Genomic DNA, 17,400 nt, shown 5'->3' with positions numbered 1-17,400 from the left:
TTTTCTGTCCGGGGAACGGATTTTAAGTTATCAGCCAAAGATGCAACCGTAACGCTAACGCTGTACATAGAAATGTTTTATTTGCTATGCAGAGGTTGGATTCTCAATCAAGTCTGGGTTCTACTTTACAATCCCAAAGCCAGGGATTCCAGATGTTCCAGATCCTCCCAGATGTGCATTTCTTATTGCACCATCTTCCTTTCCAAAGACAAATGACCCACAATAGGTTGTCGACTACCATGTGCCTTTAAAGACCCACTCCAGTGGTCCTTTGATTATGATTATGCTGTTTTTAGCCCAAATTTTTAAAAAAAACTGTCATTTTCTAGGACATAGTTTCTGCAGAGCGGGAGTAGCTCATCAGCAAATTATTGTGGGTGGGTACGCCGGCACAATAAATCACAGATTTATCATTATCGCAATATCAAGCAGTGCAAATCGTATATCGCAAAAGACTGAGAAAATTGCAAATTTACCCTAAATGTGTAAAAAAAATTACCCTAAATGTGCCAAAACAATCTTATGGCGGCTTGAAGTATTTAACCAATAAAATAAATCCATTCATGTATCGCAAGTTATATCGTCATCGCAATATTGACCATTAATATCGCATATTGCGAGTTTTCATCCAAAGGGTGCAGCCCAATGGGTGGGACTTGTGGTGCAGGAGTAACCCTCTGCTTATTTCCCATAATACCTTTGTTTACACTCTCTGTTTACACGAGGAAAATGAAAACCTACATGGATCTATTTGTCTGCAAGTGTTTGCACCAGAATGAAGCAGAGCAGCATATTATCTACGTCACAAATACAATCTTTTTCAAACAGCTTTTTTTTTGGTCTTCTCCTGATTCACAACGATTTGAATAAAGAAATACTCAGAAATGTCATTTAAAGCTTAGTTTTTGTCCATGTCCTTTTATCATCAGAAAAATACTATCAGAAAATGTTGAAAACACCAAAAAACATGATTTTAGACGTGACGTCTGTGCTTTTCTGTTCTTCCATTCTTTACCCTTTCAGGTTTATATGGGCAAGTCTGGTTTTCAGCAGGTTTTGATCCATTTGAACCGCAGTGCAAAAGTGGGCTGCATGGAGTAAATGACGTAAGCACTGTGTGTTATGAGCGATGGTTTAAAAGTGTTCACAGTGGGAATCACAGTAAAGTACATAAAAACGAGGTGAACATTGTAGTGAGGAAGTGGCAGCGCTTATTACAGTGATACGGAGGACTAGAGGTCTTTTTAGGCAGAGCTTCCACCAAGTGAGCATTGTTTAGACCTATTACTTTCGTGGAGTGTGGTTCTTTTTTTCCTTTACTTCTAGAGATGGCGTGTGTGAAAGCAAACCAAATTCCTATGAAAGTGTACACTGTCCTACCACTGCCCATCCTTTCAAACCTCAAAGCGGGTCCACAGGATTAAAGTAACCTTCCAAAAGTCTCATTTTATGACCACATTCCAAAGTCTTCTCTCAATCGCTGATTTCCCTTGCTTTAAAAAATGCAAACACCTTTTCATGCTACCATGGTTTGTTAGCTTTGCTGGATTACATTCAGTTACAGTGAAATGTTTTTATTAACGTCCACTTGAGAATGAATTGTAAGAATATTGAAGAAAATTTGCTTTTTAATGTCGTTAAAAACGCTGTAACCCTTTGAAACAAAACATAAAAGCTGTGTTAAAGTAGCAAGAAAGTCAGCCGTCATCTCACTCGGACTCATTTCAGTGTTTTTTGAGCTGCATAAACCGTTGTGTTTTTCTTTGGGATTTATTTGTGTTTAAGGTGGTCGAACAAGTTTATTGAATTAGCTTTGTTTGTCCCAAAAGTTCCACCACTTTTATCTGAAATTTGTAAATCTCGCCGTGTTTGAGATATCTACTATTCAACTAGAAGAATACTGAACACAATAATCTTTAACGGTAATTTTTGTCTGCTTTTTGCATTTACTTGGAATGTTTTTTGTTTTTTTTATTTAGTTCTGTTTTAAATGAGTTTGTCACTATGCCATTTTAAGAATTAAGTTTATCAGCAGCCGGTTTTTGTGATTTCTCATTTCCATTTCGGAGTGGACCTTCAGCCTTTCCGTTTCTTTGGGGTTTGCTTTCTTTTGTTTTGTTTTTTGGACTGCCCATTTACGCTTATAAACACTGACATTGTGGTACAGCAGGAATCACAAAAAGATAGAAAATCTGGTAACACTATACAGATGACAACACAGTTAACTGATTCAAAACGGTTTCTGGTACTTTGAGACAAATGGACCACAGCAGCAGAAGACCACACCGGGTGCCACTCCTGTCGGCTAAGAACAGGACATTGAGGCAACAATTCCCACAGATTCACCAAAAATGGACAATAGAAGATTGGAAAAACATAGCCTGGTCTGATGAGTCTCCATTTCTGTTACGCCATTTGGGTGGTAGGGTAAGAAGTTGGTGTAAACAACATGAAAGCATGGTTCCATCCTGCTTTGTATCAGGGGTTCTGGCTGGTGGTGGTGGTATCATGGTGTGGGGGATCTTTTCTTGACACACTTTGGGCCCCTTAGTACCAATCAAGCATGGTTCCAGCGCCACAGCCTACCTGAGTATGGTTGCTGACCACATCCATCCCCTGACTTCTGATGGCTGCTTCCAGCAGGAAAGTTTTTTTTAACCGTCATAAAGTCACAAATGTCATAAAGCTGGAATCATCTCAGACTCGGTTCTTGAACAAATGACCTCCACAGCCGCCAGACCTCAACCCAACAAGGCACCTTTGGGATGTAGTGGGACGGGAGATCGGCATCATAAATGTGCAGCAACTGTGTGATAATACCACGTCGCCATTTCTGTTGCACCTGTAATGTTAGGCTGGGGGCTGTAAGCTAGCCGGAGAGCGTTTGAACAGATAGCTCCGTTATGGGTGACGGGAAAGGGGGCGGGGTCGCTCCGCGCCAACGGTTCCACCCACAACTCAGTTGGGCAGTCCTGATAAAGCGGCCAGTGAGCGTAAATTCCCTTTAAATTGAGTTTTTGTAACAGCTCAGCGGTTGTTTACCTGTGTGAAGCCGGTCTGAAATCCCTAAGCGAGAAGGACCGCTTCAACCCCCCCCAATTGAAGCCCTTTGCATCCGTGTGATTCTGTCTGCTTCTCCTCTTTAGTCCGTAGCTGGGTTTGTAACTGCCGGCGGCGGAGCCTGTGCTGGGGAGGGAGGGAGGGAGGGAGGGCGGGGGGAGGAGGAGGAGGAGGAGGAGGAGAAAGAAAGAAAGAGAGTGATGGAGAGGAACAGAAAAAGAGAGGGGGTGGATCTGTTGATTTACTAAAGACTCCAACACGACCACTCTCCACACCCACTCGCGCTTCCTCCTTCTCCTCACCTTTCCCTCCCTTCCCCCGCCTCTCCGTCCTCCCTGCCGCCACCCACCCACCCCCGGCGCGATGGTACAGCTCCAGAAACAGGAAGGAGCCGCAGCTCTATAAATAGAGAGGAGCAGCTCAGCCAGAAACCACACACAAACACATTCCGTTCCCCCCCCCCCCCCCCCCCTCCATCCGTCTCCCATCCCCTCGTTTTCTCTGCGCTTCGCCTCCTTTCCAACTCACTTTATCTCCTAAACGGAAGCGCGCAGACGCTCGCGCACCCTGCCCTTGACCCGGCAGATAATTAGTTCCACGTTTAATTCTGATGGTTTGTAAAAGTGTCTGTTAAACAGCGCACACCGCTCCTCAGCCGTCCCCTCCTCCTCCTCCTCCTCCTCCTCCTCTTCCTCCTCCTCCTTAGACAAACAGGCATGCATATTAAAGTCCATGTTATGGAGTCAGGAGGTCGGGGATGGATGGGATGGGATGGGGGGGGGGTCCTCCAGTTACTGGCTTTTTTATGTCAGATCAGCAGCTTTGAAAGTGCTGATGACACGTCCACGCTCACACTTTTGTGCACACGCATGCATGGCACGGACGAAAGAGTTCACTCACTAGTTTGAAACTCTTAAATCGGTTCTTCTCACTCAAAGTCATGATCCTGCACCACAAAAAAAGGAGAAATTACAACACATTCAGACACAAAACAAACTAAATTTAAACCAGAAGGAGATTCATTTAAAAAAAAAAACATTAAGGTGTGACTGCTGTGAGGATAAAAAGTGTGTGTGTGTGTGTGTGTGTGTGTGTATTCAAATCAGGCGTGTACAGGCCCCCTGTGTACAAGAGGCAGACTGGCAGGCGCTTTCTCACACATACACCCTTCTCTGGGACGACGGCCAAATGTTTCTTTGTTTGCACCTTCCTCTTGTCACTTGGAGTTTTCTGTCCTTCACTTGTGCAGACGCTTTGTTTTGTATTCTGTTCATTTATTGCTCAGATTTCTGAAATCCGCTCTGGAGAAGCGAGGAAGTTCCATCCACAGGAAGAACGTTTCAACAGATATTTTGTCTCTGATGAGATTTTTTTTTTGTGCCCTGATCTGATTCTTTGTACTGGTGTGTGATGAAGGTGAAGATGTTGGCAGCTGTTTTCTCTCACACTCCAGTCTGTGCAGAAGTTAACCTCCTGTTACTTTACATAAAAAAGCTGGAGACTCTTCCTTGTTGAGGTTCGTCCTCCGGGATCGAGTGACATTCAGTGACACAAATTGTGAATTACAACTAGCTGCATTCTGTCTGCTCTTTCCTAAGGTTTGGGAAGAGTTTAAAGACATGTACATATATGTAGTGTCCCTCACAGGTTAAGGAAAAAAGGAGAAGAAATGCTGAGAAAAATGTATTAGGATTTGTATAGAATAAAATAGTTTTGTTCTGCCAGTGAAATTAAAGACCTGAACCTTCATTTTGCCATTTAATGACCTGAATAAGACCTACATTTGTTTTTTAACCCTTGTGCTATCCTAGGCACTTTAACATTGGGAGTTGGGTCATCTAGACCCACTAGACAGTGCGCTGAACCTTTTTTTCTTCAATGATTTGTGATGGTGTCCATGGATTACATGAAATGTTTCCACTTTTATCTACCTTTGTCATGGTAGGAATGACACGTCAATGTAAGGGTGGGGTCATCTGGACCCCACAAGATAGCACATGGGTTAAAGACCCACTCTGATGAAAAAGCATTTTCTTGTGGCATTTTTTTTTTAATGATGGAGGACATACATTAAGAAAATTAAGCTCATAATTGCATATTCAGTTATTCAAATAATTGTGAATCAGGAGCAGATGAAAAAATGCGTATTTGTTGCGTAGAAGCTCCCCGCTTCGAGCTCTCAGCAACTTTTTGCAAATAGCTTAAAAGATGATAAGAGTGGGTCTTTAAGCTCTGTTAGCCTTAGAACGAGGAACTGAACCCGGTTATTTCCACCACACCAGTGTTTCTGGTCTCCCTGACTTGCTCAAGGATACTTCAGCAGGATGGATGTTTGCTGACGTGGGCTTTAGCCGCTGTCCTTGAACTAAAGGACAGACTGACAGTCTCGTCCGTTAAGCTATAAATATATAAACATTTAGGACAAATAATTGGTAAAAGGAGAAAATATAAGTATAATTTATACGTCTGCAATGCTTTTCTGTCTTTTTTGAAGGTCCAAAGCGCTTTACAGTCACAGTCCCCTTCACCCACGCACACACACATTCACACACAGATGGCGCCAACCCAAACCATCAGTAGCAATGTAGGGTTCACGGTCTGGCCCAAGGACACTTTGACACATGGGCGGGCAGGGTGGGACCCTCTGCACCTCGTTCATTGGTTGCACCAAGACCGCCCAATCCCAACTTCAAAAGCTAAATCCGCTGCAAACCTTCAGAAACGTTTCAAAAATGATCCAAACTTTATTATTTCAAGAAACACCTGCCCTCTTAGGTAAAAGGTTCTAACTGTTCAGCGTCAATTACAGACTGAATATGGGTCTAAGTGGGTGGTTACAAACTGAAGCTTTTAGCCCCATCACCATCATCCCTCATATGCTCAGTCACTCTCACAGAGTGGCAAACACATTTACTTATTAAAGACTTGTTTGATATAATTGACTCATTTCACAGTCGAGTGGGCCAGACCAGCAACAGCCACGCACACACGGATTTGCACAAAAGTATGGCGCACGTTGGCTCGCACCAAATGAAGTTTAAACCACGACTGATATCTGTGTCTGTCTGCGTGTGAGAATGTGTTTAAGTGAAAAGGATGCATGACTTTTGAAGTAATGCCCACCCTGCGGTGATGAAATACAAAAAGCATTTGGAAAAACTGACAGGATCTGCTGCTCCTGAGTTTGTTTACAGATGTACACGGTTAGTGGGCTAAACAGCTCAACTCTGAGAGTTTAGGTTCGCTGAATTTGACCTTAAAAGTGTTTGTCTGTCTGTCCTACACAAACACATCTGCCTGTTGTCTCCACTCTTAAGCTGAGTGATTGTAACATCATCTTTTTCTCCGTTTTCCTTGTATTTGTTAAACCTTAGCCACATGCACCCTTACAGGGGGCTTGACCCGTAAGGGGTACTGCAGGTTTTTTGGGTTGTCTTGACTGGTGGAGGATAATAGAGAGGAGTGGCTGCATCTTTAACCATTGTGCTATCCTAGGCACTTTAACGTTGGGAGTTGGGTCATCTAGACCCACTAGACAGTGCGCTGACCCTTTTTTCTTCAATGATTTGTGATCTTCACTGGTGTCCATGGATTACATGAAATCTTTCCACCTTTATCCACCTTTGTCATGGTAGGGAGAACACGTCAATGTAAGGGTGGGGTCATCTAAGATAGCACAAGGGGTTAAGGGGAGCACAGTTTTTTCTTACCGTTCCCTTTGTGGCCACCTTAAGAGACGTCATGAAAATGGAACTACAATTGGTGGTGAGTGTATCGCTAAATATTTGTAAAGCTTATGTCAGACTGTGCTCACCGAGCGGTCTATGATATTGATAGGGCTACCTGCGTTCCCCATCCAGGTTTGCCCATGTTTCCCCCGCAGACAGCCCGTATCCCCCCCTGTAAGGGCAGTTGTAACTAAGACCCTAACCATGTCGGTACACGTTCTCAAAGTCTTTCTGTCTTAAGATGCTTGGGTCCAAATATGGCAGTAATGCAAAAGGCACGGATTCCTTAACAGCTATGATTGTTAATCATCCGGATAAGCTTTTTTGACTCTAAAGCTTTAGAGTACTGGTCTTTTTTTTTTTCATTCTCCCAATAAAGACTCAGACCCCCAGACAGCTGAAGTTTGACTGTTCTTTTGCAGCATCAATGAAAAAGCTCTTGCACAGATGAACTAAAGCCTAAGTCCCATGCACCATGTCACATGACCTGTACGGCTGCTACAGGTTTTTGGCCCCTTAAGCGGACTCACTCCGGATGTGTTGTGCAGTTTCCGCACAATTGTAGGTGTGTCATGACGTACTCGTAAGGCTAATGGAAGTTTCACTCACTTTTGGCGTACAGGCGATGCTCTACAGGCTGATCAAGCGGTTTACAACCTTGATATTTTATGCAGACTATTTACTTACCCTGTACAGGTTGCCCATCTTTTTACAACCATAGAGGCAGTTGTGAGCAAAGCATAAACCGACGGTTTGATGTCACTTTTGACCTTCTTGGCATTTCTTTGGGCATTTTTAGACCAGCAAAATAGGATTGACGCATTAAGATAGGATAACAATATTAATTTTACTCATTTATTTCTTGGTTTGTTTTACTTTCAAATGGTATTTTTAAGGGAGAATTGAAGCACCTGGACATCATGTAGGTTTAAACCGCTGCTTGTTTTGACCAAAACAATTAAAAAAAACGAGCACAATATACAAATGTGCAAAACAATGTGCCAACCTGAACTGATTTGATATCAATCCTGAAGGGGAAAGCCATAAAACAAGCAAGTCTGACTTAGATATTGATGCCAATCAGATTTAAAAAGGTTCTTTTTTATTTAAAAGTATGTCTTTCCCAAAACTCAGTATCATCTATAATACTCTACAGCTGCTGGGAAGCGGGAAAATCCAGTGATGGAATGATCCAAAGACTTCTGCGAACCTTCCTGTTGTGTTTGAATCATATCACACCCTGACCTTCAGTTCAAGAAGGTCACAGCCTGAAAATGGAGCAATAAGTGAAAAAAAAGGAATGAGTTGAGGAAACGTGATGAAGCTGCTGCTGGACACTACTTGTATTGTTCAGCTTTTGGAGGGTTTTTGCCCTAAATTCTATATTCAGGGATGTGAACACGTCTGCAGGATGCATCAAACCTTGAAGATGAAAAAAAAAAATGTTTGAAAACTGTACGGTTTTAATGGTTGCTCAACCTCTTCCGACTGAAGCAAAAAGGAAGGAGAGGCGAGGAGACGTAGAGGTAGACAAGGAGGGAAGTGAAGTCAGAGTGCTGGAGAGTAAGAGACAGAGGAGGAGGAGGAGGAGGAAGGAGGAGGAGGAGGATGCAGTGCACAAAGCACCAGAGCAGCAGGTTGCTATAACAACAGCACCTTCGTGGCTCCATCTCTCTCCTCCCTCTCCCTCTCTGATCACCCTCTCATCGTTTGCTCCCTGCTGTCATCTGGCATGCTATGCCTCTCCATCTAGCCACCTCACCCCCCCCCCCCCCCCCCCTCCTCTAGCTCCACATCATGTTCTGGTTGCTCCTTCACTCTGAGGAAAAAAGACCATCTGCCGTCACATAAATCCCCCCATTCTTTGTGCGAGCGTCGTCTCCGCTCCACCTTTGTGCGTCTTGGTCGTCGTCTGCGTGGCGCGGCAGCAGGCAGAGGAGCAGTCGGCAGGTGTTTGTGTCAAAGAAAACACAGAGCGGCGCTCGCCGCTGTCTCTGCTCTCTTACTTTCCTCCTCGTGGCTTTTACCGCGATGCTCTTTTTCTCCTCTAGCGGTCCGGCTTGATTAGAGCACCGTTAAATTCTCACTCTTGCCTCTCAAATGCACTAACATCCTCACCTCGGTTCACTGGCGGTCAGGGGTATTTACCTGATGAAACATTTAAAAAAAAAAAAAAAAAGAGTACCAGTTTCTACTTGCAACACGCAGAGAGCAAATCGCTGCAACTTAGAGGAGTAATGAGGCTCCTAATTGCACTAAAAGATACAAAAGATTCATTTACTGGAGTTCATGTCGGGTATTTTGGCAGAGCGCGCACAGGTTTGACGTTCATCCTGTCACGTTCCCTCAGGCTGGGGCATGCAGACTCTCACAGCAGGAAGCAGACTCAACCACAATCCTCGGCTCTCCTCCACCACAGCCTGGTTGCCTTTTCTCTTTGTCTCTGCCTGTACCTTCAGAGTTTGATCACTGGGGTTAAATGGATAATGTTGTTTGCAGGTTTGTGCGTTTTTTTTTGTGTGTGTTTTTTTTAAACCCACATGAGTGTGCGCATGCATCTGTGTGGGAGGGTGCCACAGTTCACACACCACCTGGATAATTATGGGAGTTTTTATTGGTGGGCTTTGAAAGGCGAGTCTGTCATTATCAACGTGAGTCACTGGCATTTAGGGAAGGCCTGAAACGCACACAAACACACTCGCACAAATGCACACACTGGTATGCATGCATGTCCATATAGCGTATATAAACCTACAAACAGGAGATCTGAATTATTTAAACCCTTTGATTACTGGACCACATAAACACACACACACAAGGTTAAAGACCCGCTCCAATGAAAACTTTTAACATGTTCTTGTGGCATTTTTCTGATGGTGGAGGACTTCTATTAAGAAAATTCAGCCTCACAATTGTGTTTCAGAGTATTTCTTTGTTTAAATTGTTGTTAATTGGGAGCAGGCGAAAAAAATGACACCTGAAAAAGACCCCTATTGTGACGAAGCAAATGCTTTGGCTCTGCCACAATCTCCTTTCTCAGTCACCTCCAGCCGTTTTTGGAGCACTGGTAATGTTAGGTTAGGGGTGTGAGGTATTGTAAGCTAGCGGGAGCGAGTGTAAACAGAGAGCTCTCAGCAATGGGCTTGGAAAGGAAGGGCGGGTTTATTCCATGCTAGGATTCCCACCCACACAATTAAGAATTTCTAATAAACTACTGCAGCTCTGCAGAAACTAGGAAAAGACACAGATTTTTGGGTTTTGGCTAAAAATGGCATACGTATAGGGCTGCACGATATGAGGAAAACTTGCGATATGCGATATTAGTGATCAATATTGCGATAACGATAAATTCGCGGTAAATAAACAAATAGAAAAATAAACAAAAACATCATTCCCATTTCATTGCAACAGTTTAAAAATTATACTCCAAATGACCCTCATCGACATGGGGGACAAACGTCAGGGTGGCTAACCCTGGTCCTCAAGAGCCTCAACCCTGTCTGTTTTCCAATTCCCCCTAGACTGCTCGATAATGATAACCAAAATCAGGTGTGTTCAGTCAATCAGGATGTGAAATCACTTGAGTCAGCCAATCAACAGCAAGGTGGTTAAGGAGAGCTGGAAAACAGGCAGGGTTGAGGCTCTTCAGGACCAGGGTTAACATAATAGGCCTCCATCTGATTGGTCAACAATGGGAAGGCGTCCATCTGATTGGTCAAAGCATAAAGGGATTTATTTGATTCGTTAAATGCTTAGAGCTGCTAGAAGATTGTTTTAACACATTTTGGGTTTGCGATTTATTGCGATATTCGCCGTCTTTTGCGATATGCATATTGCAGAGCTGAATATTGCGATAACGATAAATTTGCGGTATATTGTGCAGGCCTACATACGCATAATTAAAAGACTACTCGAAACGCTTTAACAAAATTAGTAAATGGCGTATACTTATAAAGCTCTTTACTACTTTCATTAAAGGCACAAAGTACTCTCATTCACGCACACATGCACACACCGATGGCGGCTCCGCTGCCGAACACTGCCGCCAACCTGGAACCACCAGGAGCAATGGGAGATTCAGGGTCTTACTCAAGGCGTCTTCGACACATGGGCGCGTAGGGCGGGAACCGAACCTGTGATCTTCCAATCGGTGGTCGACCGCTCTACCATTGCACCATGGCAAAGGACAAAAGACGATTGGAGGGGGTCTTTGAAGATGGCGTCCTGCAACAGGGCACAAAATTCAGCACACATGCAAAGCAGACTCGGTTTAAGGCTGTGCACAGATCATCGTCACACACACACCCTCAGACAGCAAGCTGAAAACAGTTAGTTGTGTTATGTTGTGTGTGTCCGCCAGCCGCGTTGTCCTCCAGGTCAGGAGACGGCCTGAATGTATTTTGTCAGTGGTTCCATCTGAATAACAAAGAGCGTGCACACATACACGTGTCCGTGTGTGTTTGGCTTCGTCACACGTGACAGTCGAGAGTTCAGATTTGACTAAAAATTTTGCAGCCTGCGACTGAGCGCCTCCCCGTAGGAGATGTGCAGCTTCACATGACTTGTGAATGGCCCTAATCAAGATGCATTTGTGAACCTTTTCTTGTTTTTGTTTATGAGCGCATTGAAAAGAATGGATTAACATTTCAGGCTGAAAGGGTAACGAGTGAACTCTCGTTTTTTTTCCTCATGTCTTGTCAGTTTAAACCTTGATTTTCATCATTTCCTTGCTCATTTTAAACCATGATTACAGCTTACTACTAAATAAAACAGTTTCTGTTTTAATGTAAACGCTATGAACTGGTTTTTGTTAGAGAAAATGAGCTTTTTTATCCTCTCTTTTGTACAGTGGAAGTAAACGCATTTCCATGTTGTGCGATGTTTGTGCAAAATTATCATATTTTTGTGTGAACCTTAAACTTTTGGCTTTGATTCCGCTTTCAGCTTAAACTTTGTACTCTGGTAACCTTTCAAAAATGAGGTTTCCACATCCCATTCGTCATTTTAATAGCATCTGCTGTTTTTCTGCCAACTTCATTAGGAGTAAAATTGAGACTGATGGTTTATTAAATTGAACAGAAATTGCATAGAAACCCAAATTGTTTAGAAACTGTTTTTCCCCCCAATCCTTATAAAGTTTTGGCATGTTTGTGTTGTTTACCAGAGTCAATCCTGCTGCTTTTATAGGTCTTTCGTCCAAATTCAAAATTCAAAAGACTCTGACTAGATAAGCATCCTGGTGCTTTTTCCATTAGAAAAAGAGACAATAGCTTTCTTAAGAGCCACGTCGTATATCCACACATTAACTCAGTGTGGCACAAATCTGACCAGCATGAAATCATGTAAAAGCTAGAAAATCTGGAGCATTCAATTTACAGATCATTTACTTGTCAAACAAACAAGATGTAGGCGGTAATTCTTTTTTTCTTCAAGCATCCCTGGTTTTAGAAGTCCAAGGCGCTTTCAGTTCAGAAATTGATGATGTTTTGTGAAACGCTCATGTGCTTCTGTTGTGAACTTCCATATAAATAAAAAACATTCTTATTTTGGCATCCTATTTATAATAGTTCAATGGTTTCTAGCTTAAATTAAATGGAAGAAATGAAAGACTTTATTTTGTTTTTAATTTAATGGAAAATTAACTGCATTTATGGTCAGTATTTTTTCTCTTGAAATAGTTTTTTCGTGTTACATATACTGATATCACCGGTTTTTAGCGTAAGTCATGGTTAAGGTTCCCTCAAAATGCTACTGATCTGTAAATCCTTGACTTTTTTTATACCAGGTTCTGGTTTTGACACAAATGTGTGGAACTGTAGTCTTCAGAATAACAAAAGAGTTGATTTTATCCAAAAAGACCTTAATGGTAGGTTTGTCTGAGAAAAGCATGAGAAACATCCACCTAAACCCGGCCATCCACTGTCTGAAGGAGGCTTAAGCAGATTCCTGATCTAGCTGTAGATACGAGTCACACCTTTGTTGGTTTTCCAAAACTGCATGTGAGGTAATGTGCAGAGATTAGATGTGGTGGAAACATCTCAGTGTGCATGCATTGGTTGGTACACCTTGTTTGCGTAAGTAGGGCAAGAAGAACTTCCCCACAGTTTCATGTTTGAAAGCCACCGTCATGTATACTGAGCACAGACTGTAAGCCACCTTCCCCCCAGACAATTATACACCGATTGTTCTTGTCAGCACAACTGCGCTGCTGCTTTTAAGCTTCTGAGCGCTTTTTTTGAGAACTATGCTTTAGCTGACGCTTAATCAGCAAAAATCCAAGCCTCATTGGCATTTTGCTCTTCGTGCCGTCTCATGTCTACGGCCGTGTCTCCGATTCTGTTTGCCGTCTTCCAAACCTCAACTTCCCCCACCCTCTCGGCCGGTCATTTGTGTGTCGGCCAGTGTTTGTTAGCAACCCATCGTTATCTGTTCTGCAGCAGAGCCGAGGCTCAGGCCAGCGGGGCTCACAGGAGAGTTTGTTGGCTGCTCAGACTTAATAGGTGAACCATGTCAATGGGATTCCGGTATCATAACGTTTTGCTGTGTTTTATCTATCCTCATAAACTGAGATTTTTCTATTATATACTTTAGTACATTTTAAAGGCTATATCTAGTATGAGAACATGCTGGTTTTGGTTGATGTGATTTTTTTGGTACCATTTTTGCATTTGTCTCACTGATACTTGTGTGCTTTCTCCAATATTACTTTAAAGATGACAGAGACGTTTCTGTTTCCCTGCTTCCACTTTTCATTTATACAGTTTTTGTTTTTCCTGCAGCTCCAGGAGACCGTCAAGAGGAAGCTGGACAGTGCACGATCACCCCTGAACGGAGAGCAGAACGGCATCTGCGACGGAGGCAGCTACTCACCGACCAGCAAGCGGGTACGGAAGGACGGCTCTGGAGGTTTGGATTCCCTGACGGGCCTCCCAAACAGCAACAACAATGTGCCACCCATCTCTCCTCTCCATCATCAAATGGACATAAAGCCCCTAATCAGCGGGCCCAACACTTCAACTGGAAACAGCAGTACGAACACCAACGGCACCCATTCGGGCCGGGCATCAGACGAGCTGGGAAAGAACGGCATCAGCCATCTGTCAGACAGGAAGCTGAACGGCTCCTTGGACTTGGAGGACAGTTTTGGCCTCCTAAAAGATCTAAAGCAGGAGCCGCTAGATGATGGAGGAGGAATGGAGTCCTCTGACCCCCAGTCTCTGTCCAATCAGAATAAACTGTTCTCTGATATAAACCTCAATGACCAGGAGTGGCAGGAGCTGATCGATGAGCTGGCCAACACCGTTCCGGAGGACGACATGCACGACCTCTTTAACGAGGACTTTGAGGACAAGAAGGAGGCCGATTTTGGCAGACCCACAAACAATCCAACACCGGGTCCACAGGAACCAACTGGGAATTCAACGGCACCTGGAGGCTCAGCGTCGACAGCCGGACTCCCACCTCCCCCTCAGCCTCCACAGGGAGTTTCACAGGTTCCCATTGGTTCACCACAGGTCAGTCTGGGATGGGTCAGTGGGATGTTGTATGGCATCAGTTATAACACATTTCTTTAGTTACAGTAAGATTGAGATCCCACAGGCTATGGATAATTGTTGAACTCCATGCATCTTAATATTGACATTACTGCAAAAGTCACATAATGAGTAAATTAGATCTCATCTATTTATAGGATTTATTTAAATCTAAAGTTGCTCACCATTTCTAAAAGCAAGATTGAGTTTATAAAAAAGGATCTATCAATTCAACCTTTACTTAAAAGTTTTTTTTTATCGATTCATCAAACCCATTGATCGATTTAAAAATTATAATTTCTTGAGCACATAAGGGCTTTTAAATCATTCTTGATGTAAGAATCAGCATCAGTTTAACCTTTGTTGTGTTTATATCACTTGTTTTGTTAAAACGGTTTTTTATAACCAGGTATAAAGTATTTTGAACCAAAGAGGAATATTAAATCAAACTAAATCAAACCAAAATCAAATCAAGTTGAATTTTAAACAAACAACAAAAAAAAAATTGAATCAATATAGAATTTCAGTTAAAATACCAAGCGCTACAAAATAGTAATAGAAATAAATCTAAATGCGAAAGTGTTTTGTAAAATAAGCATTTTATGGCTTACTTAAAACAAATGGGAAATAATAAGCAATGATTCCATAATTTTTAATATTGATTTGACTTGATTTCTCCTGGCCATTACAAGACTTCTTTTATTTTCTTGGTTTGTTGTAGAGCTTTTTTCCTGTCCTTCCTAAATGATCTAGCATTTAAAGTTTTCTCAAATATTTTAATAAAACTTTTCCTGAACTTGCTATGCAATTTTTAAGGTCTCTCCTCCACATCTGTTTACTTACTTTTTGTTTAAATGCCCTTATTAGAGGAAAAGCCACTTTTTCATTTTAGTCATTCCTACCTGAATTGCCATGAAAGGTCTAGCAGACATGCTAACTAATACCTAAAAAGTTCTTGTGAATCTGCTGGAAACTCTTTTAACAGTGTTCAGCCTTTGCACCTGCATTACGGTTGTGTCAGCCACAAGACTTGGACAAAATCTAATTTTATTGAGGTGGTCATATATACAGATGACATTTTAGTTTAAGTTTTGAATTAGCAGCACCTCAGTGGGGCTTTTTCTGTATTAAGATTGTTATCTTCTCCACTTTGACATCATTTTTGGCAAATAAATGTAAGAAAGGTGTGATGTGTCTCGTAACTTTTGCCCCCACTATTTGCCCAACTCCAGGGTATAAGCAACAAGGCAAAATAAGATTAGGAAAGGTGACAAAATGTTTTCTCTTTGAGTTGAAGAATTGAAAATAGGAATTTAACCATCAACCTTAATTGCTCACATTGTTTCACGACTACTGTTTGTTGCTGGGCTTGACCCTTCAACACTGGAGATGTCGTCAGTGATGCCTAAATAACTCACGCTCTTTGAACTGCCGTAACTCTACGACCATTTATGCAGATTATGACGTGGAAAAAGGCAGTTTTGCATATCGACTTTGCATCGGTAAAACAAAGCTGGTTTTCTCCGCTCCAGAATCTGCTGGAATTACATTAACTGCTGAACGGTTAAAGAGATACGGTAGTCGAGAGAACGTAAACACAGAAGCTTAAGCTCTGGTATTAAAGGGTTTATGGTCCATTTTTTGGAATATCTTGTGTGACGTCCTATGTGTTGTGATATCTTTCTTCAGGTGAGACCATCATCATCCGGTCCTCAGTTTGCAACCACTGCCAATGGAACACCTCCTCAGCAACCTCTGCAGCAGTCACCAGCGGTTGCTATGGTTTCCGGCTCGCCATTGCACAACTGCGTTGCTCGTTCTCCTCAGACACCAACTCAGGCTCAGACACAAGCAGTGTCGAGGCCTGGGAATGGATTCATGATGAACCCAGGGCAGGGCGTCAATCAAGCAGGCACTGGTCCTGGAGCAGCTAGTGTTGCCCCCGGAGGTCAGCCTGTGGGGCCAGTGACACCTGAACTTTCTCCAGCAGAGCAGCTAAAGGCAATGGCCCAGCAATGTGCTAAACGGCTACATCAGAAGCAGCAGCAAGCAGCCAACTGGTCTCCCGCAGGTGCTCCAACGAGTCCTTATAACTCTGGTCCCTTTAATCAAGACAAACCTAACAGCCCCATGATGTATGCACCGCAAGCCTTTAACACACCACAGGGCCCTCTAGTGTCTGGAATGGCTCCCAACAATGGGCCAAAAGCACCCATGAACAACTACCTCCCTCACAACCACATGGGTATGATGGGTCAACAACAGCCTAACAGCATAAACCAGAATGCCCTGTCCAAGCAGCAGCAGCAGCAGCAGCAAACGGCAGCCATGTTGTCGTACAACAACACCAAACCACTGACACATTTCACTGGCAGTGGGGTGGATCACATGGGTCAGAGGATGACTCCCCCCATGGGGGGTAACAGTCAAGTCAAGAACCCTATGATGACACCTTACATGAGTGGCGCAGGAGGTGGCGGGCAAGGCGCAGGGCCATGCCCGACACAGGGGCCAATCCCAGGTCAGACAGCCCACCCCAGTGAGGACCACAAGAGGATTATGATGATGAAACAAAAACCAATGAACCAGACCATACCCTACAGCTCCATGCAGCACGCTCAGGTATGGAAACTGCTTTGTGTCCTTTTGTAGTGGTGATACTGTTGGTGTTACATTACCTCCAGAAGACAAGTTTTTAACCTGAGTTGCAAGTTAAGGGACATTTCACTGCGGACATCGTAACGACCTTTTGTGTTGTTGGGATATGGAATGGGTTTTGCTGGAGCCGGGTTCAGGGGCATCAGGAGAACAATCCAATCCAAAAATCTGACTGTGCAGTGGAAGGGGTTTTCTCTAAATGACAATGCAGCACACATAACCCGCTTAGTCCTGATATTTTATATGTAAAATGGGATTGGAGTGGTTGCTCAAAAAAAATTCTAGATCGTCCTTTCAGAAAGTCTTCCAGAGGTGCTGCCACTAAAGGTAAAATGGCGGTAGTTGCCCCAGCAACAATCCAGATATGGGCGTAGGCATAGGAAAATGGCCTGTCGAGAGTGTATTGATGTCTCTGCAACACT

At 43.2% G+C, this 17,400-nt stretch overlaps 1 protein-coding gene across 1 annotated transcript in view; it reads left to right on the top strand.

Moving 5' to 3' along the window:
* The window catches only part of maml3 (mastermind-like transcriptional coactivator 3), a 138,775-nt gene that overhangs the window by 55,299 nt on the left and 66,076 nt on the right, over positions 1 to 17,400 (top strand). The window contains exons 2-3 of the mRNA XM_023954746.2: positions 13,568 to 14,302; positions 16,010 to 16,942. Coding sequence (XP_023810514.1) covers positions 13,568 to 14,302; positions 16,010 to 16,942 — 1,668 coding nt within the window. The remainder of the gene's footprint in view (positions 1 to 13,567; positions 14,303 to 16,009; positions 16,943 to 17,400) is intronic.

The sequence above is a fragment of the Oryzias latipes genome, chromosome 1 (genome assembly GCF_053564925.1).
Source record: "Oryzias latipes strain Hd-rR chromosome 1, Olatipes_Hd-rR_3.1".
Lineage (NCBI taxonomy): Eukaryota > Metazoa > Chordata > Actinopteri > Beloniformes > Adrianichthyidae > Oryzias > Oryzias latipes.
Note: the sequence above shows the minus strand (reverse complement) of the source record. Positions and strands in the feature narration are given on the sequence as shown.